The 22,929-nt window shown below is 43.0% G+C and overlaps 1 protein-coding gene across 2 annotated transcripts; it reads left to right on the top strand.

Annotated features, from left to right (window-relative positions):
* The first annotated feature begins 63 nt into the window (after nucleotides 1-63).
* On the top strand, nucleotides 64-22,823 carry psme4a (proteasome activator subunit 4a). Of its 2 annotated transcripts, XM_070977311.1 has the most exons (48): nucleotides 66-727; nucleotides 2,155-2,295; nucleotides 2,555-2,671; nucleotides 3,966-4,022; nucleotides 5,553-5,597; nucleotides 6,640-6,789; nucleotides 8,448-8,511; nucleotides 8,603-8,677; nucleotides 9,056-9,178; nucleotides 9,268-9,360; nucleotides 10,674-10,939; nucleotides 11,100-11,286; nucleotides 11,382-11,471; nucleotides 11,571-11,635; nucleotides 11,780-11,930; nucleotides 12,055-12,153; nucleotides 12,237-12,306; nucleotides 12,430-12,497; nucleotides 12,617-12,832; nucleotides 13,542-13,699; nucleotides 13,871-13,966; nucleotides 14,315-14,370; nucleotides 14,459-14,515; nucleotides 14,644-14,699; nucleotides 15,031-15,129; nucleotides 15,235-15,297; nucleotides 15,375-15,470; nucleotides 15,632-15,763; nucleotides 15,895-16,104; nucleotides 16,488-16,624; nucleotides 16,832-16,885; nucleotides 16,981-17,110; nucleotides 17,216-17,297; nucleotides 17,417-17,570; nucleotides 17,710-17,779; nucleotides 17,890-18,015; nucleotides 18,108-18,260; nucleotides 18,450-18,554; nucleotides 18,660-18,751; nucleotides 18,834-18,965; nucleotides 19,072-19,280; nucleotides 19,373-19,458; nucleotides 19,590-19,718; nucleotides 19,997-20,152; nucleotides 21,254-21,416; nucleotides 21,510-21,643; nucleotides 21,769-21,909; nucleotides 21,998-22,823. In XM_070977311.1, the coding sequence occupies exons 1-47, from the start codon at nucleotides 531-533 to the stop codon at nucleotides 21,901-21,903; spliced, it is 5,544 nt and encodes a 1,847-aa protein (XP_070833412.1). In that variant the 5' UTR covers nucleotides 66-530; the 3' UTR covers nucleotides 21,904-21,909; nucleotides 21,998-22,823. The 2 variants fall into 2 exon arrangements, with proteins under 2 accessions (XP_070833413.1, XP_070833412.1); XM_070977312.1 differs by lacking the exon at nucleotides 3,966-4,022 and having other exon boundaries at nucleotides 64-727.
* Nucleotides 22,824-22,929: the final 106 nt, after the last annotated feature.

The raw sequence follows: 22,929 nt of genomic DNA, 5'->3' as shown, positions 1-22,929 counted from the left end.
GACGGATGTGTTGGGTAGGTTGTAGCTGGGTGTCGTCTGCCGTCTGCTTTGCCGTAGTTGGATGAATCAGTCAACGTTGACAGTCCTTGGGATATGACTGTGCTTTTGTAGTAGAGAGCTAACTTTAGCTAGGCGGTTAGCTGGTTGTCAGGTTTTTAGGATTACGTTTGTCGAAAGAGAGGAATTCGAGTGCCAACGCGTTCTCTAGTTAAACTCGTGTTTTTTCGTTAGCCTTAATATGTTTATACGATGACACTAATAAGGTTAACGTTAATGTTTTCCGGTGAAGGAATCTAACTTAACTTTAGCTAGATGGCTAGCTAGCGTGTCATCAACTTGTGTATCTCCTAACTTAGTCACTGTGTGGGCCATAACAACCTTACGATTTATCAGAGAGGGTAGCTAGCTGGAGAATTGCTAGCCGTTATATTAGCCAGGTAGCATAACAACGTGCACCGGGAGCCCGAAGTTAAAAAAGAGGTTTGTCAGGTTTGCTAGCTTGTTGAAGCTAGCCAGTTGGAATTAGTAATATGAAAAAGACACAGTCTGACATATTGGGATTTGTTCCTCAAAAAGATATCGTATACAACAAACTTCTACCGTACGCGGACAGGCTAGATGATGAATCAAATGATATTTTGAGTAAAATCAAAGGAAACTTGAGCCGAGCCGTTCAGCTCAGAGAGATATGGCCCGGTGTGCTGTTCTGGACAAGGAAACTTTCCACGTAAGTCACACTAATTTTTGGTATCCTAACGTGACATTAACAATTGTTGCTTACTTCGTATTTTTTCACTCTTGAAGTAACCAAACTTCTACGTATTAATATAACGTATTATGCAACGTTTCTTTATGTACGTTATTCACCGTTTGGACACACTGTACACACTGCTCAGAAAGTACCGTTAGCTTATCTTGTGAAAGTCTGTATTGCTTAATAGCCTGGTGTGGTTTTTTATGGGTGATTAAATGTTAGCTAACCAAGATGTTTATGCCTATAAGCAACAAACTGCCCAGTGTATCTGATTAGGGACGGTCTGGGTTTCGTAATCGGCGCAATAGTCAGATTCACAACTTGACCCAGCCAGTGCAGTACAAGAGTAGGTCATTGCCGTTGCTGTTTTGCTTGAATGTTGGCTTTGACATTTTCTTCTTGAAACAGCGAGTCAGATGATCGCTCTCCAAATATGTCAAAGTGAAAATGTAAAATTCGGATTTTATGGTTTTATGAGTTTCCTGTGAAGTTGCTTCAGGGGTCTCTGCTTTGCGTGCAAAGATAGTTGTATTTGCAGGGTTTGAACTGGTTTTAGTATCAGTTCTCAATGTGCTGCAAGTTAACTGCCAGACAGATAAGTTAACTCGTACCTGCACATTAAAACTTGACCAGATCCCAAAAATATGCAGCATTTTACTTTAGCGCCCTTTGCATTCAGCTGTCAGTTATTTTGTACTGAATCAATTACAATTATAATTTGTCATTTGGCTTTTATCCAAAATGTGGTACATATGAGGTAAAGCGACGTACATATGAGTCACACAGCAGCAAGACATATTATCAGTTTGACAATATGAGCTGGGATGATTAATTATGAAATTAATCTGCAACTATTTTAATAATTGATTAATCAGTGGGAGCATTTTTTCAAGAAAAAGAAGTATAAATTTCTCTGATTGAGCGTGAAAATAATTGTTAGTTGCGGCCCTAAATGCTGTCTGACCGTGGATTACTTAGAGTGCTGTTTCATTTTGTTGTACTTGGTTGCTGGGCTGTTTTTTAATCCGTTTCAGTCCCCAATGCTGGCGCATTGCTCTGTCCAAGAGTGAGTCACTGCCGGCTCAGAGAGATGGAAAGTTTACTGTGGGGTTGACCCAGATTCTGTTCACTGGTATTTTGGCATTTTAACAGCAATATAGACACTTTGTAGAGGTCATATCAAACGTCTCAACAAAGCTTATTGAGCTTCGGTTGTGTCATTTAAAAATTGGATGCCTGAATTTGTTATAATAGCCTCCTTTTTTTTTCTTCTTTTTTTTTTTAACACAAGAGAACACATAAGCACCTTCCGTTTGTGTTCATGCTGCTCACAGGGTTGCTGACCACTCATACATGCTGAAACTGAAGCAATTATCTTTCAATCTGTACTTGTTATGCAGATACATGAGGCTGTATGGGCGGAAGTTCAGCAAAGAAGACCATGTGCTGTTCATCAAGTTGCTCTATGAGCTAGTGACGATCCCCAAACTGGAGATCAGCATGATGCAGGGCCTCGCTCGGCTTCTTATCAACCTTCTCAAGTAAGAATGGGCCGCCAGCTGTTTTACTCAAAGACTTGTACACATGTTAAGCACTCATTTCTTTCACACTTTAAGTGTCACAGTAAAATATCATTTTGAGCAGTTTTCTCCAAGGGTTGAATTAGATGGTAGAAAATGCTGCAAACTCACCATTTGTTCATAAATTGCGTGATCTTGGGCCTTTTTCCAGTAGGATATGGCTATGATGAGCAAGGATCTGTTTATTCTCATCTAACTGCATGTCTGATTGATCTGACAGGAAAAGAGAACTTCTGTCAAGGGAGGACCTTGAGTTGAGATGGAGACCACTGTATGAGCTGCACGACAGGATCCTTTTCTCCAAGACTGAGCATCTGGGCCTCAATTGGTTTCCCAAGTATGCTTCTGTTCTCTACAGTACTGCTGTTATTAATTGTATTGTTTATTTTTAAAAAGCATGCTTGATCATAGAGGTCTCGGAAATGCCATGGAAGTTTCCAATGAGGAGGGCACACTCACTATATGTAAATTGTACACAGTTGGTGGTTGTGTGGTACATCAGATAATCTTTAGTAGCCACAGTTGGAAATGAAAGGTTTTTCATTTTTATTGACTTCAAATGACATCCTCACTAGCCGTCAAGCTCTGGCCGAACTTCTTGAGTGTGTTTACATCTAATATTCAGTATTTTTTCCCTGCAAATTCCATTTCTCAGATTTTGATAATGTTAAAGGTAATTAATGAAGAAAAATACTGTAGAAAACAGTTTGTCTGTACTGTCCCAAAGAGAAAACAAGTGTCAGATTATCAAGTGATAGAATTCCTTTTACCGGAAAAGCCAGTGTTGATGTGAGTAAGACTAAAATCACTGAAAATGAAATGTCATAGTGGGTAAGCATAAACAGGGATTACTGCCCTGTTGGCCTCTGTTTTTCCTCATTGTCCTGATTGCTTTTAGAGTATCATACAAAGGCCCTTCTATTTGAGCTCTGTCAGCTGCCTTTTCATCCAAGTTCTAAAGCCCTGTTCCAAGTTTGTATAATAATTTGCGAGACTAACCAGTGTTAAAAAACAAGGTTGTCCATTGCTCACTTTGTTAACTTTATGCTTTGATAACTTAAATGTAAACAGAATATTTTAGTCATCGTAGATATATTTATATACCAAGGGGAATTAGTTCCACAAGCTAATTTTGTTAGAACTTAGGTTACTCTTTGTGCAATTGGACCAGTTGTTGGAGAACAAAGGGAAGATCTTTTTTACGCCACATTTGTTACCCTTCATAACTGTACTTTTGACTAGGAGTAATGTCCGCTTTGACCTTTACATTTACCACAGTTTGGGAAAGGAGTTTAAATGTTGGTATACCATTGTGCAGCACCATTAGAAATCCCCTATGAAGTTCTTAGCAAGCAGTGCGAGATGCTCCTTTATGGTGCTATGGCAGCATTGTTGATCACATAAATGCTTCGCTAGCACATCACCTTATGTTCCAGCCGATGGAAGCAAGCTGCTTTGGCTGATTGCCAGCTCACCTCATTCAAAACTATACTAATGCACACAGAACATCATACTCTGAGCACATGATAAATTGTATAAAATGATGCATAGTATGTTCATATTTTTGAGTGATTGGCACTTTGTCGTGTGCTGAATGTGTCCTTTATGCCTTTGTCTCCTTTCACATTCAGTTCTCCACGGCCTCGTTCATCCTCTAAACTCATAATGCTAAAATTGGTTCAGAGGTGGTAAGGACAATACTTCTCTTTGTGTTTTTACTTTGAATTCATCTTTTGAGGCACTTGGTTTTTATTTATTTTTTTTAATACATTGCATGTGAAAAAAAAAAAACAAAAACTGGACACCCCATACGCAGCTTGTGACAGAAGAAAAATCAAGATTTAATCAATGTTAACATTTCACTCATATTGGAGACTGTCGCACTGCAGCTAAAAGTTTTCTTCTTTATTTATTTTTTTTACCCTTCTCCTGTCCCCCATATCAACTATGAGAGAGTGATAATAGACTCTGTAGTTTCTTTGATAGATTTCTCTAAGGTTATGGTTCCCATTATTTCATCTACAGTGGAATATGTAACATCAATGTCCTATCAAAATAATGCTGACTATATTAGGAAGTAATAGTTGATTTACATTCTCAACAATTATCTGTATTTTTGCCCATGCTCAGGGGAATTTTTGCTGTTGAATATCCCTCCTCACAGCTTGCTTTAAAAGTTAGCTACACCTGCACTACTACTCAGCATTTTCAGGAGTCACAGAGGAGCCCAAGCTCTTGTCACGTTTCGTCCCCTCCTGGAATGTGTTGGGGTGAACGTGAGGTTTCGCTTGAACTCCGATGTAAAGGTCATGCAGTGTAGTTGGGGGTTCCCTCTCCCTGAGCGCCTGAGCACTTTGAAAGGGACACTCAGTCCGCCTAGTTCTCGTTGGATTTGCAGTGCACAAGTTTGACCCTGGTCTGTGGCCTGTGTGTTGTGGGCTTTTGGTGCTAAATGCTGGGCTGGGAATATGCATTTAGATAGCTGCAGTTTGGCTTGCAGAGTGCACCCATAATTCAGCTATTGTTAGAGCATTAAATGTGGAATATGTCAGCTACAAAAAGGCTTGAATGATGTGCAGCTAAATAACCAGTTGCTGAGTGGGATTGTCAGGGCATTTCCAACAAGGCATGGCTTGAGCTTGCATGCGAGCAGATAGGTGGGATTGTGGGCAGGGAGCTCAAAAGCTGTAGTTATATTGGTCCCAAGCTTTCAGCACTGTTATGTGACCACAGTCCTGCGTCGGCAGTCTATATGCGAAGATAATCATGTCAGGAGTGTGTGATGTGTAAGATGTTTTATTATTAGTTGCAAATCCCAAACCACCTCCAACAAACTGTCAAAGCAGATTGAAAGATTGAACTCATCCACATGTTGTGAATGAAAAGTTAGTGGAAATCTGGATATTGGCGTGAAGCCAGCCAGGGAGGCCCATCGGCCACAATAGCAATGTTTATTTTCAGTGAAGTTATTACAGTCTGTTATTGATGCGTTATTACAATTTCCGTCACCACACACCAGCCCTTAAAGGTTTTCTCCTTCACTGTACACCAGTCAGGCGTGTGAAGAAGTTTCTGTGTGCATGCAATCAAAGTCAAGTTGCATTGGTGTGAAGACTGTGTAACTCTAACATCAGTGTGTCAGTATCTTTTTTTCATATATATATGTATATATACATATATATATGCTTTGACATGCTTTGTGATTTTGTTTCTTACAGTTCTGTGGAAAGTGTGCTGAAGACACTTGTGAAAAGCTGCAGACCGTAAGTACAACTGATTTATCATTATGTGTCTTTGTCTGGCTCTCTGATATGTAGAAGAGCTGGTAGGAAAGAAAATCCCTATATGTTGGTTATATTTTGGATGCTGTAGTGGATGACAAATCCAAATGTTGCTTATTAGGCTTCACTAAGTTGCTTCATCATGCCACAGTTTTGCTTTCACCAGCAGGTCCCTGGTTGTGTCCACGCTAGCTGTGCGCGTGCAGATATCTTAGGCAAGCCCAGGGACTCCTCCCTCAGTTTGCACTTAGGCGGATAATCCTATTATCTCATCTAATTCTGTCTTGTGTGAGAGTTTCCTGTTTCTGTGAGAAGGGGGAATGATTTGTGTTCAGCTGCTGAAACACTGTGGATCAGCACTGAGGCAGATGGAAGTGGCCTTGGTTGGAAGTAACAGTTTTTTCAAGGTCTCTCGTGGATTTGGAATCTCTGAGGAGGCGAGGTGACCTAAAATAACCTGCTGGGTTTACAGAAGCACATAATGAAGCATGAAAATCCCCCTGTGGGGCTATGAGCCCAGTGGAGCCACAGGATTTACCCAACAGTGAAAATGTGCCAGGTGTATGAGTTGTAATCTCTCATTTGTGGAACATTGCGCTCCAACATTGAAATTTCAGTAGCTGCTGGTTCATTGAGTCTCCTGTCTATGATGTGAACATTACACAACTGTTCTGAATAGAATAGTAACTAAATTGATAGTAACTCAGAATAAAGACCAAATGATTACAATATGCTGTTGCTTTGAAGCTCTTACAAACAGTCTTGTTGTATATTTAAATGAATGTAGTCTGAGTTCTTGAAGTCTGATAGTTTACATGTGTTAGGATGTGATTTGTAAGGGACCTAAGAGGCTTGTCTATCTTTGTGGCTCTCTCTAAGCTGCTCTGCTGGTTGAGATCCTTCAAAATGTCTATATATACCCATTCAAAAGCTGTTGAATAATATCAGTAACATTCTTGTCATCACATGTCACTGGCTTACTTCACAAGGATATCTAATTATTATTGTCTCTCTGCTCATACAGATACTTTTCAGAGTCCGCTACTCAGGAGATGCTGGATGAGTGGAGGCCACTCCTCTGTCCTTTTGATGTCACCATGCAAAGAGCAATCAGCTACTTTGAGCTCTTCCTACCCACAACTCTGCCTCCAGAGCTGCACCACAAGGGGTTCAAGTAAGAAACCTCTCATCCTCTCCTACGTATGGTTGAGATCCAAGATACTGCTCTAGTCTGAGGGCAGTGGAGTGAGTTTAGCCTTGAGATCTGGTAAAGAATAACTTCTGAGGAGAATAGACGAATGACGAGTGCCGCTGAGTGAGCCATATACAGTATAAATGCAGTGGGACCCAGCGCAGACGTCACGACTGCTAGCCAGCCAGTGCTGGCAAAATAAAATAAATGTCTGTGAATATGTGAGGGGGTGTATCCCATAGTGACACATTGAAGTGCTGTAAAAGAGAACAAGACCCAGTTCCAGTTTTCTCTGTTCTCCTAACCAATTAGATAAAAAGACACCCACATTTGTTCCTGTTACTGATTCCCAGTATTTTTTTTACTTGCGTAGTAGTATTTAATACTGATAGGGCATCCCTTATTATGTCAACACCTACCTAATGCCTTAGCAGAGTTGCTAGGTGCTGACCAGTTGCATCCCTTCATTGGCCAGGGGGACAAAGCAAGTGATCGCTCTAAGATTTTTCCAGGGTCATAACAGTGACTTTAGTTTACATTTCAGATCTCATTTGGGATGAGCAGCCATGTGCAGTAGGAATGCCAGGCCAACACTGTGTAATGCTTTGAAGTCAGCATGGATATGAATTCCTAGCAAATATTTTCAGCATCTTGCTTGCCTTGAAAAATGCAGGTGTTTCACAAAACACGTTTTTGACTATATCTCAATAATTCATAAGTTAATTGCGATCAAATTTCACGCAAATATCTCGTAGGATAAAATGTGGTGGGGAATTGCACTAGTGACAGCCATTCAGAATAACTACATAGAAACATCCAATTTTCTTGCTGACAGACTTGTTTGCTTGTGTGTCTCACATTGAGGCATCAGTCTTAAATTTAGACAGTTTCATAATCATTTCAAAACTCCTTGTAGTACATTTAAGTAAAAATTAATGTCTCATTCATTTGTTTTAGGAAACTTTATTTTCCATATACTGTATGTTCAATTGTATGCCCATAAATGCCCATAAACACGTTTCACATTTCAGCATCTTACCTGCTGTGCACTAACTAAAAAACGCTCAACGCTTAGATTTTAGTCTAGGATTATTCCCTAAAGACATGAACAAGAATGTAGTCTGTAGCTGCAGCATCATTTGGATCAGCACAATTGTACAGTTGTGTGTCATCTGCATAACTATGGAAACGTACATTGTGTTCTCTAATGACGTCACCCAATGGCAGCATGTTTAGTGAGAACAGTAATGGACTGAGGTAGCTGCCTTGTGCAACCCCAAAAGAGATTCAGTTCCCCCTTTGATTAATGTTTGAAACCAGTTTAACACAGTAAGAAAAATCAGCCAACCTTTCAAGACAATTGGTTAAGATGTCATGGTCAGTCGTATTTGCGCTGAAACTAACTTTTCAAGTACCTTACTGACGAACGGAAGCTTATCGGCCTGTAGTTAGTGAGTACATTGCTGTTTTTTTTGGAGTTTCTTCAGTAATGGCTTCACAGCAGCTGTTTTAAACGCATTGGGGAAGATGCCTGTTTGCAGAGATAGAACAGGGTCAACACATGAGGTGGATGAGTTGGACTCACTGACAGGATCTGTAGGATTTTCTTCCGTCATTGTAACCATTTGTTTGTCTGACAGGTTGTGGTTTGACGAGTTGATCAGCTTATGGATGTCTGTGCAGAATCTTCCAAGCTGGGAAGTGGTGAGCAGCTTCATTTGTTAAAAATGTCTGAATGTTCAAGAGTCAGTATTTCTGTCTTCCCAGTGTAACATGTTTTCTTACATCTTTGCAGCATCTGGTCAATCTCTTTGCTCGCTTGGCCAATGACAACATTGGCTACATTGACTGGGACCCTTACATCCCGAAGGTTTGTTGCCTGTTTTTTTCTGTCCACCAACCACCACAGTTTAGTACTCGTTTGTTTCAGGATTTGTGGCACATGCTCTCATGACCTTTGCAGTATTGGCTCACGGTGTGTATTTCATGGCCACTGCTGCTTGTCAGAGAAACAAGCTATCAAGTTTCCTTGTTGATCTTGCTCTTGGTCACTGAGGGGAAGTGACATGCATTCACCTGAGTGACTGTTTTAGTCCATGCTTTTTGAAAACACAAACATGTGTGACTGATAAACATAAACATACACTCCTGACCTGTTTAGCCCAATTAGATATTGTGGGCGTTTCATCAACAAATAAGTCCAAATTAAAATAATCAGACCATGATTGTTTTGTTTTTCACATTTCAGATTTTCACAAGAATTTTGAGGAGTTTGAATCTACCTGTGGGGACCAGTCAGATGATGGTACCACGATATGTCACCAATGCCTATGACATCAGCCATGTGGTGCTTTGGGTCTCATCCCTCCTGGTTAGTTCATTCTTCATAAATGATGTGTTAAATAATTCCAGGCACAATTAGTCTATGAATTGTTATGAACCTTACTATGTTACTTTCAGGGAGGACCCAGCAAGCAAGCTCAAGCACAGCTCAGTGGCCTTTTTAACAGTATTGCATCCTTCTTCCACCCATCAAACCATGGCCGCTGGTTGGTGAGTCACTTCATACTTCTTTTGGATGATTGTGGAACCGAAGAAACCACAAAGAATGGGGATTGTTTTCATAGACAGTCCATTAGGAATTCAGTGTTTAGGAGCTTTAGTTAGGTATAATCGCCAGTTCAGCATCAACACCTTTTTCTAGTGACCCAGTAGAGTTAATACGTCAGACATCCACTTTTCTGTGGTATATAGATGTTACAAAAATAGCTCACAAAGAGAGGAAAAGGGAATTAGTCCCTGAAAACTTGGTTTCAAATCTTTTTTTTGTCCATAGCATCAGATATCCATGACTAAATAAACAACAAAGTTAAAGTTTGAGACCCATCATGGGAATATATTGAACTGTTTGCAGTTTCCATTTAAAATTATGCTGTGAAATGTAAAATTGAGTGGATGTCTTACTGAGCATGTGCGAGAAGTGGGAGACTTATTATGAACAAATAAAGTCATGATGGTTTACATTCTCCCAGTGAGTTTAGACACATCACTCATGCAACTCTTTCCAGCAATAACTCCAGCACCGTGTTAACACAGCGCACCATGGCACAGGGCAGCAGCATTTCCAGTGACACAGAGCACAGTCACTCTGCGTCAGTTTTCTAGGAAGCTTCCTGAATCTTGTCAGCCGTCAGAGTCCTCAGTACGTCAGTACTCTGTTCACAAATGATGAGAGGACATGTGAGTGAGACGCTTGTAATGCCATTAAAGGTCACTGGACACCAGGCCACATGCCTTTCTGTTTTGAGGATGCCCCTCTACTGGATTTGAAGCAACACGGGCAGCAACATGTCCTCATACACAAACCTTTATTTTTGGCAGGAGGGGGGAAAGTTTGTGCGTATTCTGGGCTGTTGCTTGGATACACGTGAGATTTTCAACCACTTGGCTGTATTTTTGTTACATGTAAACAGTATTTTGCAATCCACAAGAGTGACAAGTATTACTGAAGTAATGTGATACATCATGGGGTCTCATGTCGTTTCAGAGCCTCATTCTTCAGAGCCTCATTCGCTCAGGGCAGGACAAGTGAAAATTCTGAATCTCACTGTGTAACAAAAATAGTCTTCTTTTTTTTGACTCATGAAATTTCATTCATGAAGCCCAAGTGACTGAAGTAAACAAAGCTGTGTACACAGTGCGTTGGTTTGTGTTAGTGTCTGCATGGTGTTGTGTATGTCTCTAGATGCTCCACACAACACCCTCCACCCCTCCATTTTTACAGACCGCATGGAGACACACGGTCCACCTGTGTGTCACCCCTTTATCACGCATCTGTCTTTCTGCCCCTCTGTCCTCATGTCCAGATGAAGCTCATGAAGCTGCTCCAGCGTCTCCCTGCCAGCGTGGTGCGGCGGCTGCACCGAGAGCGCTACAGAAAGCCCACGTGGCTGACACCGATACCAGACAGTCACAAGCTCACAGAGGAGGATATCACAGACTTCGTGGAGAGCATGATGCAGCCGGTTCTTCTGGCCATGTTCAGCAAGACGGGCAGTCTCGATGCAGCCCAGGCCCTGCAAAATCTCGCTCTAATGAGGCCTGAATTGGTCATCCCCCCTGTGCTGGAAAAGTAAGTTTGTACCGAGCTAAAGAATTCCAAAGATAAATCTTTGACGCAAGTTCTGCTTCTCCGGAATACGCAACAGAATTGCTTGTTTTCTGCTTTAGATAAGAGAGGCCACATTTTGAAACAAACACAAAGGGCTCATTGTTCTCTGTCTCTACTGTAGAACATACCCTGCTCTGGAGACTCTCACAGAGCCCCACCAGCTGACAGCCACTCTGAGCTGCATGATTGGTGTGGCACGGAGCCTCGTGTCAGGTGGGCAGCGCTTTCCCGAGGGGCCCACTCACATGCTACCCCTGCTCATGAGGGCTCTGCCCGGCGTCGACCCAAATGACTTCAGCAAGTGCATGGTACGCTCCAGCATTATTCACGTCTATCTGCTTACTGCGCTCTTGCTTGGGTAGACTTTTTAAATCTGACATAAGCACCACTGCTGTCCCCACAGATCACATTCCAATTCATTGCTACGTTTGTGACTCTTGTGCCTTTGGTGGACTGTTCGTCTGCCCTCCATGAAAGGACTGACTTGACAGAGGTGAATCACTGTCATTATTCCTCCCCTTGTCATAATTAAGAGCAGGGTATTCAATGATCCTTGCATATATCTTTTTCTTGACTTTCATGTGACTTTCAGGTGGAGAGAGAGATGTGCTCAGCCTCAGCAGAGTTTGAGGACTTTGTGCTTCAGTTCATGGACAGGTACGAGTTTTCCACATCAAAAGACAAGTCATTCATCCCCACAAGTTGCAGTCTCATGACCAACAGTATTTTCTCTGTTCAGTATTTAAATGAAATAATATCTGAACATTTTAACATAAGGGTTTTTTTTTCTTATCTGCACAGATGCTTTGCCCTGATAGACAGCAGCACTCTGGAACAAACCCGAGAGGAAACAGAAACAGAGAAGATGACTCATTTGGAGAGTCTGGTCGAGCTCGGCCTGTCTTCCACTTTCAGCACCATCCTCACACAGTGCTCCTTGGACATTTTCAAGGTTAAGACTTCACACACACAGACACACACATCTCATTTCACATTTTTCATTCTCTCATGTCTGTATGCACAGTATATATAGTCGCCGTGTATACATATGAACACATGTCTCATTGTCTTCACAGGTGGCTCTGGAAAAGGTGTTTAACTTTGCAACCACCAACATCTTTGAGACACGAGTATCTGGGAGAATGGTGGCTGATATGTGCAGAGCTGCTGCCAAGGTGAGTCTGTTGGGCCCAAAGTATTAACCTCTTGTAGCTTTACCAGTTTCCTATCTTCATCTCTGCTGTGCTTCTGTTTTCAGTGTCACCCTGCAGAGTCACTTAAGATGTTTGTGCCACACTGCTGTAATGCCATAAACCAAATCGCTGTCAGTAAGTGTTCACCACACAGGGATGAGTATTTCCATAAGAGGGGGTTTCCGAACGCTTGACTCGTGTTGTCTTCCATGAGCCTTTGTCATTTGCCTGACACACAAATTTTTTTCTTTTAAACAGACGAGGAAGTGTTAAATGAGGAGGAGCTTGACAAGGAGTTCCTGTGGAATCTCCAGCTACTGTCTGAGGTGATTTAGACCGCTTATGATGAACTAACTTAAAACGTATGTTCCTGTATTTACCAACACCACCTATCTATAAAACTGCTCTTCTTTATATCTTCCCCTCTTTGCCATGTGCCCCTCAGGTGACTCGGGTGGATGGTGACAAGGTCCTGCCCTATCGTTCAGACCTGGTCCAGATTTTGCAACTGACGCTCCATCTCAAGTGTAAGCAGGGCTACACTCTCGCTTGCAACCTGCTGCACCACATCCTTCGCTCCTCAGCCCTCATCTACCCCACAGAGTACTGCAGTGTGCCAGGAGGCTTCCACCAACCAATCAGTGACTACTTACCCATCAAGGTACTCATATTGATTGGTGGTACATTTCAGAATCAGAATCAGTTAATGAGGATTACATTTTTTTTTTATTGCGTCTTCCAGCTAAGTACTCTCATCTGCCCAAACAAGTGAAATTGACATTGAGTGACATCGGTCCTATACAAATGTCTGCGGCGCTCACGGTGACCTGGTTTGGTTAATTGCTCCGCTCTTTAGACTGTTAGGCAGAGAAGACAGCCTTTACTTTGATCCAATTAAGTTTCTTCCTTGGTAGAGGCAGGGATAGTAGATCATTTGGCTGGATTACTGTATCCTATACCACAGGAGACAAGAGATGTCTCGCTTGGTTACTGCGGTTGCCAACACTTGTGCAGGTCTGGAGGAATGTGTTATGTAGCGCGTCAGTCGTTTAAATGGTCATTGATTAATACATATACAAATATTGGTTTCTTTTTAATGCAATGGTATGCCTCATACCTTTTACTTGGGCCACTTAAGACTCGAATAGTAGCGTCAAATGTAGTTTGGTAAATCAAAGTCTGATTCATCAGACCATTAGCCAAAGCTGTATTAGAGTGAATGAACAAAAATAAAACTATGTCCCTCTCTAACTGGTGGGAACGGTGAGAAAATAAGTGTATTCAGCTGCCAAGTCTGTACAGAAGACCAATGTAGAGTAAAGTAATGTCTAAAAAGAATAATCTTTGCTCATTATATTTGTCCCTTGTAGGACTGGGGTCGGCCTGGGGACCTGTGGAATCTGGATATCCGGTGGCATGTGCCCAGTGTTGAGGAGACCTCCTTTGCTTTCTATTTACTGGATCTGATCCTGCAGCCTGAACTTCAGCGCCTTCAGAGATTTGCACAGGGAGAGCAGGACATGAGCAGGTGAGGAGGAACAAGTTTGAGTGTTTGCTCGTGCTCCTGACAGAAATTACATTCTGATTTCAACTGAAGTCACCAGCTGAAGGCTGGATTCATTCCAGTTTTGCATGTTTTGTGTGGCTCGGTTACGTGTGTGTCTGTATGTATGATAAGTGTTGATTTTGTGTTTTTCAGAGATGATGTTCTACAGAGCCTGACCATTGTACAGCACTGCCTCCTAGGAGGCGGTGGTCTGATGCCTCCACTGAAAGGAGAGCCCATCCCTGAGCTGTGAGTAGTTGCATTCACAGACTGAACTTTGTCCTGACCAAGAAAACCAAAGAAAAGAAAAAACTGTCTCCTTTAAGAATATAGTTATCAGATGTGTTTAGTTCTTTGAAGGGGGAAGAAAGTAGATTCAGTCAAAGTATTCCATTAAAATAATGTGGATCGAAGCCTACTGGATTAGCTCATTTGGAGAAATCCCAATTGAATGTACGAGCTACTCATACAATTATACCAGTTTAATTGTATTCTTATTGGTAAAGACTATGATGGATGTACATTTTTATTTCTGTTATTTTTGTTTTCAGACATCATTTTAAACATTAAATTGTTTCAAACTGCTTTTTCCCCCAGGGTCCGCAGCATGGTGAATCTAGATGAGACCAGCCTCTATACAGGAATGGAGTATGGTGAGTACATCACAGGTTTTGCTTACAATGGATGTTCATTATGGGGTTTGTGGAGTATAACCTGATACTGTAATGTGTCTGCCTGCAGATGAATCCAGAGAGAACTACAGAGATGCTGTCTGCAGTGTGATGAGACAGCTGCTGCGTAAGTGTTCTCTCGCTTGTGATCCGCATCCCAAAACAAGCTGTAGTCACATTCATCTTAAAAGGCAAGCTCACAGTACAGAGGAGGTCTGTGTCCTGCCGTCTCAGTCCTTTTATCTCCTCTTGTAGATTACATCCTCGAGCACTCTGAAGATGACACCAAGTCTCTGTTCTCCATCATCAAGGTTGGCAGCCAGTGACATAACAGCTTGTATACATTTAAGTCTGAACACTAATTTGTTTGTTTTGAATAATGTGCCAATATCAGGGCTCTGCAAAACCACTGCATACCAAATCCTTCACACAAAACACACACACACTCAATATTTTTTGAAAAGCTGCAGTTAATATGTGCTAGGTGAGATTTGTATTGACAAAGGCGATCAATGATTTTATTTTAATCATGTTTGTCGTCTTGAATCACACTCTCCAAATCCACACAGGGTGTTGCTGTAGCTGATGTGTTGATCCCAACGTCCACCACTCATCAATGTTTTTGTCTGTGATACCTTTCAGATTATCAGCGACCTGTTGCACTTCAAAGGTTCTCACAAACATGAGTTTGACTCACGCTGGAAGAGCTTCAACCTTGTGAAGAAATCAATGGAAAACAGAGTACTAAATCTGACATTTTATTGCACTTTGGTTGCTTTTGTATGATCGTCATATTAAAAACTGACCAGCAATTCAACACATGTAATGTCTTTGTCGTATTTGCAGCTTCACGGCAGAAAGCAGCACATCAGAGCTCTGCTAATAGACAGAGTTATGCTCCAGCATGAGGTACGTTGTTAATAGAGGTGTGAGTGTTTTACTTATTGTATTTTACCATTTATAACCTTGAATCTTTGCTTCATCAGCTGCGAAAGCTGACAGTGGAAGGCTGTCAGTACAGGAGCATTCACCAGGAGCTGATGAGAGATCTGCTGAGACTCTCCACAAGCGCCTACAGTCAAGTGAGTTCCACAGGGCACTCCACAACAATGCATTATCTGCATCTTAGCAAGGCATTTATTCACGTCCTGGTTTATTTTGCCATGTAATCACAGCCGTTACGTATCCTAAATCAAACTGATATTTTACTGGTGTGAGACTGAGACTTTTTATTACCTTCCAGGTTCGCAGCAGAGCTCAAAATGTGTTGTTCACTGCACTGGGAACCTACAATTTCTGCTGCAGAGATCTAATCCCCCACGTCCTCGAGCTTCTCAACCCAGACAACAGCAGTGTCACACAGCAGCAGTTCAAAGTATGACAGTCCTCTCTGGCATGTCTGTGTCGCGCTCTTCACTTTGAACTCACAGAAACTCAATAAAGTTTTTACATTTTCAAGAATTCAGATTTCCTGCTTACTCATTAACGTTCCCTGTTTGTCTCCAGGGTGCCTTGTACTGTCTTCTGGGGAATCACAGTGGAGTGTGCCTCGGCAATTTGCACGACTGGGACTGCATCGCTCTGACATGGCCGGCCATTGTGCGCTCCGGCCTCAGCTCAGCTATGTCTCTGGAGAAGCCTTCCATTGTGCGTCTCTTCGATGACCTCGCGGACAAAATCCATCGCCAATATGAGACCATTGGCGTTGACTTCTCCGTAAGAACAACACTAAAAACCCTTTTACGAAAACATCATAGAATCAGAGATCATTTGCTGTGAGTGACCGCATTATCTATGTATATTAAAGGTCATTATCCTATCATTTCCATCTTAAAACCAATTAAAAACACAAAATAATGCAATGGAAATATGTTTTTACCCTCTGACTCTCTGCTCTCGGCCTGAGCTTGCACTCCAACATAGCTATGTGAGGGAAAGCCAATATTTTATCAGTCTCTCCTTACACCAGTACATGCTCTCAGTTTCTCAGAGTTTAGCAAATCACTTCCTCCAAATAGGCCTCTCTTTAAGTTCCCTTCCCTCTCACATATTTGGACATCTTTTTTCTGATACTCTGTTTTATTTTTTCATCCTGTTAGATCCCTGGTGAGTGCCGCACTGTGGCCAAACAACTCATGATTACTGGCAGTCCTTTTCCTGAGGATCCTATTCCTTCAGAGGAAGAAGCAGCAGAGGGTTTGAAGAGGCAGGAGCTCAAGAACACTGAGGCTGTTGAGTAAGTTCACACCAGCAGCAGGACAAAAGAATCCTCACCAGAGACCTTGAAGTGGCCAAACATGGTGTCTTTACTTGACATCTTGGTCTTTTGTCCTCACAGAATAAAATATTGACACATAGCCCATCCAGCTCTGCATACAACCTTAATGTGTAGATTTGCTTACATCACAGGCGCAAATACTAATATTGTTCTGTCTATTTGTAGGAAATACAAACAGCTCATTGGTGATCTGCTGGAGTGCATCAACAACAGGAACATGTAGGTTAACTTGCATGGTTTAATATTTACTTCATCAAATTCTGTTTGTGTTTGTTTATTGATGTCTGTAACACCTGCTTTGTTTAATCTTCCAGGCCTTGGAAGTTTGAACACATTGCAATCGGATTCCTGTCATTGCTACTGAGAGATGACCACCAACTCCCACCACCCGCCATTACGTTCTTTGTCAAAAGCCTCAACCATGACTCGCTCTATGTCCGCAAGGTGTGGGGCATGCACTCATGTAGTGGTTATTCGCAAACAGTCTATGGATACATTCCTGTCTTCTCTGTGTGCACTCTGTTTGAAGTGTCTTATTTTGTCCATTAGGTGGCGATATCAGCTGTGGCAGGGATCATGAAGCAAATAAAGAGACCACATAAGAAAGTCCCCATCTGCCCCTCTGAGCTCTGTAAGCACCATATGATTTTGTTTGTGTAGTGTATCTTGTGCGTGGACGTGACAGCTTTTGTGTCTCGTTGTCACTCTAATTATAGTTTCGAAAGCTCATCTCACATCAATCTTTGCTAGGTGGAGGGAAGGAGCTAAGCGATATGGTAGCAGGGGACCGTCAAGATAACCAGTGGCTCCAGTATAACAGCAGCAGCCTGCCACGCACTGAGCAGGAGTGGGATGGTTGTGTGTTTGTGGAGAAGACTCACTGGGGATACTACTGCTGGCCAAGGTTCTCATTTTAGAACGCCTGTTCTGTCTTGTTTACTGTCTTTCTCTGCCTTGGTGTGTTTATCTGTTTCTTTAGATATCTGTCTGACAACATCTTTCACCTTGTTTTTATTTACCCTCATCTCATCATTGTTTTCCAGGAAACTGTTGATGTACGCACCATTGGAGGAGCAGCCCAAACAGAACCTGTCCAGAGAGGAAATGACAGAGGTTTGTATAGAGTCATACATGCACCCACAAGAAAAATATAACATAGATAGTAATGTGAAGTAATGCTGACTGGAACTAATAAAATTCTTTTTGCATTTGTATTTTAACAGCGGGAGCAGATCATCTTTGACCATTTCTCAGACCCAGTGTTCATCAACCAGTTCATCGAGTTTCTCTCTCTGGAGGACCGTAAGGGCAAGGACAAGTTCAGCCCTCGCAGGTTCTGTTTGTTCAAGGTGAGCATCCCTGAGGGCAGTGTTTAAAATGCAGAAACCGACTTAAGTCAGCCAGGAAGGACTATATCTGATCCCTTCTCCTGCTCTGCCAGGGGTTGTTCCGCAACTTCAGCGATGCCTTTCTCCCTCTGCTGCGGCCTCACATGGAGCGCCTGGTGGCCGACTCCCACGAGAGCAAGCAGCGGTGTGTCGCAGAGATTATCTCTGGACTGATCAGAGGCTGCAAGCACTGGAGCTACTCAAAGGTACAGATATGAAACTCTCGTGCAGTAATGTGGATGGATGTCTCTTCGCAATACCGCTCTTGGAAAAGTCACCTGAATTAAAAAATTGTGATAAAAATAGTTCATATAATTTCATCATGTTCTGGCTTCTGAAGGTGTTTTCCAGATCTTACAATACCAACAAACCAATACACTTGTGCTCTTTTCCAGGTTGAGAACCTTTGGGAGCTCTTGTGTCCACTGCTCCGTACTGCCCTGTCCAACATCACAATAGAAACATATGCAGACTGGGGCACCTGCATTGCCACAGCCTGTGTAAGCTTTTGCTCCTTTGTATCCTTCTTGTCTTTGTGCTTCCATGTTCAACTCGTGTCCCTCACCCTTCCCTCTATATCACTTTGTTGTGTTTCTCTCGTACAGGAGAGCAGGGACCCACGCAAGCTTCACTGGCTGTTTGAGATGTTAATGGAGTCTCCAGTCAACGGAGAGGGGGGCTCCTTTGTCGATGCCTGGTGAGTACAAAGGTTGCTGCCTGAAGTAGATGTTGGTGTGACTGACAAGCTGTGATGACTCTGCTTCTTTTTCTCTTTGCAGTCGTCTCTATGTGCTGCAGGGAGGCCTAGCTCAGCAGGAGTGGCGTGTTCCAGAGCTCCTCCACAGGTTGCTAAATTACCTGGAGCCCAAACTCACGCAGGTGTACAAGAATGTACGGGAACGAATCGGCAGGTGAGGCCCTTTCGACACCTCCAGTTAAACGTGAATGTGCTGTTCAGTCATTACTAATGTTTTTAAACTTTTCTGTCTCACCCTCTCTGGTTTGGTGTCCCTCCAGTGTGCTCACATACATCTTTATGATCGATGTCAACTTGCCGTACACTCAGCCGACCACCTCCCCGCGCATCTCGGACTTCACAGAGCGAATTCTGCTCCAGCTGAAGCCTCTAACTGAGGGTGATGAGGAGATCCAGAACCACGTGGTTGAGGAGAACGAGGTGGGAGAGCAGGATGAGAGGACGCAAGCCATCAAGCTGCTCAAAACAGGTGGGTCGAGGGTCTGTCACATGAACTCAGCTGTCACAGTGAATGCTTACTGCAGGAATGGGTTAGGAGTTTGTGTCTTCATGTGTCTGCAGTGCTGAAGTGGCTGATTGCGAGTGCCGGTCGCTCCTTCTCCACTGCTGTCCCAGAACAACTACGAATGCTTCCCCTGCTCTTCAAGGTGAAACTCATCCATTCACAGCCTTGATCTTCCAGCTTCATCACTCCCGACTTCTCTCTTAATGTGCACACCATAATAGGACTTAAAATGACGCCTGGCTCCCGTTAACCTCTCTCTGTCCTCTCTTCCAGATTGCTCCCGTTGAGAACGATGACAGTTACGATGAACTGAAGAGGGATGCAAAGACCTGCCTGTCTCTGATGTCTCAGGGACTCCTCTACACAGAGCAGATCCCCATGGTCCTCAGAGCCCTGCAGGAGGTGAGTTATCTGGCAGCTCTGACCGTTATTCCACTTTTCACCTGCATCACACATCACTGGGCTTTTCACAGACACTCCCGCTTTATAACTCATAATAGTGATAAGCAGAAAGATGAAAGCGTCAAAGGGAATGACAAACGATGATGTACACATTTTACAAGTGGATGGAAGTCTCCTAATGTTGTACTCATCCAGCACATAGTCTATTCCTCTTGGGGAACAAATGGTCAGAGTATGTTACTGATGTGGGATGGGTTTGTTGTTGCTGTGTGTTGCAGATTGCTGGCAGCAGCTCCTGGCACGCTCGCTACACGGTGCTCACATACCTCCAGATTATGGTTTTTTACAACCTGTTCACCTTCATGAGTGACCAGAAAGCGGTGAATGACGTGCGGGCACTGGTGATCCGACTGCTGGAGGATGAGCAGCTGGAGGTAAAAACAGCCGTTCACTCACAGCTGTTTGACACGAGAGTCATTCAGAATGTAAAGATGCTGTCAGTCCGGCATTGGAAGATGGTTGGATGATGAACGAACATATGGCAGTCTGATTATGTAATAATCACTTAGCTATTGACCAATACATGCTTGTTTATGCTAGCAGGTGCTCTCGCTGTCTTTCAGCTTCACTGAAGTGATTCAGCACTCTCTCCTCCTGGCTCTCCACTCTCCTCCCCCCTCCGGTCCTCTAGTTGTTGCTATGGAAACCACAGGCTGCAGTAATCTGTTGCTATGGAGATAACGTCCAGATTGAAGGAGGATGAGAGGGAGAGGGATGGCGTAGAGACAAAGGAGAAGTGGGGGATGGATTGAAGTAGCCATTTTCATTTGGCCTCTCAAACTGACCTCAGCCTGATTTAAAGGCCTAGGCTCGATGATTCTTTCATCGCTCTCATTTATTCAGAATCACCCTTAAGAGCAAAAGATGTCAGTTTATACAAAACTAAAAAATGTGTCCCTGAGAAAAATCCCCCTCAGAGGAAGGCTGTGAACAATTTGTCCCGGTGGTGGTCCTGTTTAATCTAAGGAGCCTTTCCTGTGGAGAGCGCTGCTCAAGGATCTGCATGTTACCCGTTTAAAGGTTTACCTTTCTTGCTGAGAATAGAGGCATAAAATGTGCACCAGACCATTTTAGCACACATTATAGAGGAGCATCCCCACTCACACATACATCCACACCCAATCCCCAGCTGGCTGTTGTTCCTATCCAGCTGGCCAGTGTACACACTAGTGGAGCATCCTGCCTAATGACATTGTTGCTGTGGTGTGGCTTATGCATTGTAGCAAGAGGTTGTCAGTGAGGTGCTGTAAGGGTTTGTGTGTTGGTATGGGCGGAAAAAAGAGCAGACAGATGCTACACCAGCTACATTATGCCATGATGGACTATAGAACACTTGTGTTTGGGAAACATTTTGAGGTTGAGAAGTACTCCGATCAAAGTAGGCAGATACAGTGTCATGTTTGACCTGCTGCTTAATGTATTGTCACATTTAATTAGTAATAAAATATAGTAAATCAACCGCCTTTGTTTTCCAGGTGAGAGAAATGGCCGCCACTACCCTCAGTGGCTTCCTTCAGTGCAACTTCCTGTCCATGGACACCCCTATGCAGGCACATTTTGAGGCTCTCTGCAAGACTCGCCTGCCAAAGAAGAGGAAGAGGGAGCTCGGCTCTATAGTGGACACTATCCCCTCTGCTGGTAAGGAAATCGTTAACTACTCAAGAATATGTGATGACACACTCAGCATGTTGTTCTCTGTCATTTGAGTGGAATCCCTCTCGTGTTGTACAGACCTGGTGCGGCGCCATGCTGGTGTTCTCGGCTTGAGTGCTTGCATTCTCTCCAGCCCGTATGACGTGCCCACCTGGATGCCCCAGCTGTTGATGGACCTGAGTGCTCACCTCAATGACACACAACCCATTGAAGTATGTGTAATCGTCCACTAATCGCCTTATATTGTTGCTGTGGGATTATGTTAATTCGTCTTTTAGTTGCCCAGCTCTTCAACAGAACCTGTGCACGTGTAGCCATAAATTGTGTTTGATTCCAGATGACTGTGAAGAAAACCCTGTCGAACTTCCGACGGACTCACCATGACAACTGGCAGCAGCATAAGCAGCAGTTCACAGACGACCAGCTGCTGGTCCTGACTGACTTACTGGTCTCCCCCTGTTACTATGCCTAAAACCTGGTAAGGCATTTTAACTTCACACTGTTCTCGACGCATAAATATCACTGAATGTGCTGACTGTTATGTATGTTTGTGTTTCACATATCAGTCTGGGGTGACCCCAGATTTACAGACACCAGCCTGCATTGGGGAGGAGGCTCCAGTTCCTGACTGATGAAAGACACAGCTTCACCCTGGAAGACGAGTGGCACACAAAGCAACTGAGTTGTGGCACACAGAAGCATTGAAAAGTTGTGTATTTATGTATTTAGTTCATTTACATTTCTACTATACTTAATATTTAAGGATCAATCATTGCAGGGATGACTGACCTGCAGTTTGTAACATTACTGTACAGTTTGTTTGTTTTTTTCCCCTTTGTTTTCAGTTTGTTTGTGTGCATGTGCACGAGTGTCTGTGTGTGCGTGCGCGTTTATGGGATGCTTGAAGACATCTGCCAGTGTCCCACACATTTCTCAGGGTTTCTATCCCAAGTACCGACTCTGAGCCAACACGTTGTCCAGTGCTGGACAAACTCTTGACTATCTTACAATGGTGAAGTGTTTGTTACAAGCCACAGAGAATTGACTATTTACCCATAGTCTCTTTAGGTTAGAGTTCCACCTGCAACACACAATGTTTGTGTGGCTTTTTGCTCTATGTATGATTATATGCATCACCTATGCATATGTCATGGTAAAGCAAATATGCACAAACATATTTATTTATTTATTTGACTCTTTTTGAAGTGCTCAGTTTTAATTTTTTTCCATAGAAAGTATGTCTGATGTTAAGTAGATGGCTGAGCTTTTAGCTATGGAGCCTGTTCTCATCTACTGTTGCAGGGAAAGGGAGAGGACAAGCTTCCCCGCTGCTGTGCTGTGTGACTTGCTGTGAGGACCTGAGCCCAGTTTGATTAGTGTTTCATGTGTCACGGTGCAAGAGAAAACAACCAAACCACCTGTCCATATTTGTGACCTCTCCTCTCATCCACGGTGACATTTACCTTTTTCTAAAAACCCCGTGGGACTGAATCTATTG

The sequence above is a fragment of the Chaetodon trifascialis genome, chromosome 13, assembly GCF_039877785.1.
Source record: "Chaetodon trifascialis isolate fChaTrf1 chromosome 13, fChaTrf1.hap1, whole genome shotgun sequence".
Classification (NCBI taxonomy): Eukaryota; Metazoa; Chordata; class Actinopteri; order Chaetodontiformes; family Chaetodontidae; genus Chaetodon; species Chaetodon trifascialis.
The sequence above is the reverse complement of the archived record's forward strand: the minus strand, read 5'-3'. Positions and strand labels throughout refer to the sequence as shown.

Bases quoted from the DNA above. Each gene is read 5' to 3' on its own strand.
- psme4a (XM_070977311.1), top strand. From the start codon at position 531: ATGAAAAAGACACAGTCTGACATATTGGGATTTGTTCCTCAAAAAGAT. The intron at 11,636-11,779 runs GTACGAGTTTTC...TTATCTGCACAG, and splicing joins GTGCTTCAGTTCATGGACAG to ATGCTTTGCCCTGATAGACA. The intron at 18,555-18,659 runs GTAAGCTTTTGC...TCTCTCGTACAG, and splicing joins CCTGCATTGCCACAGCCTGT to GAGAGCAGGGACCCACGCAA.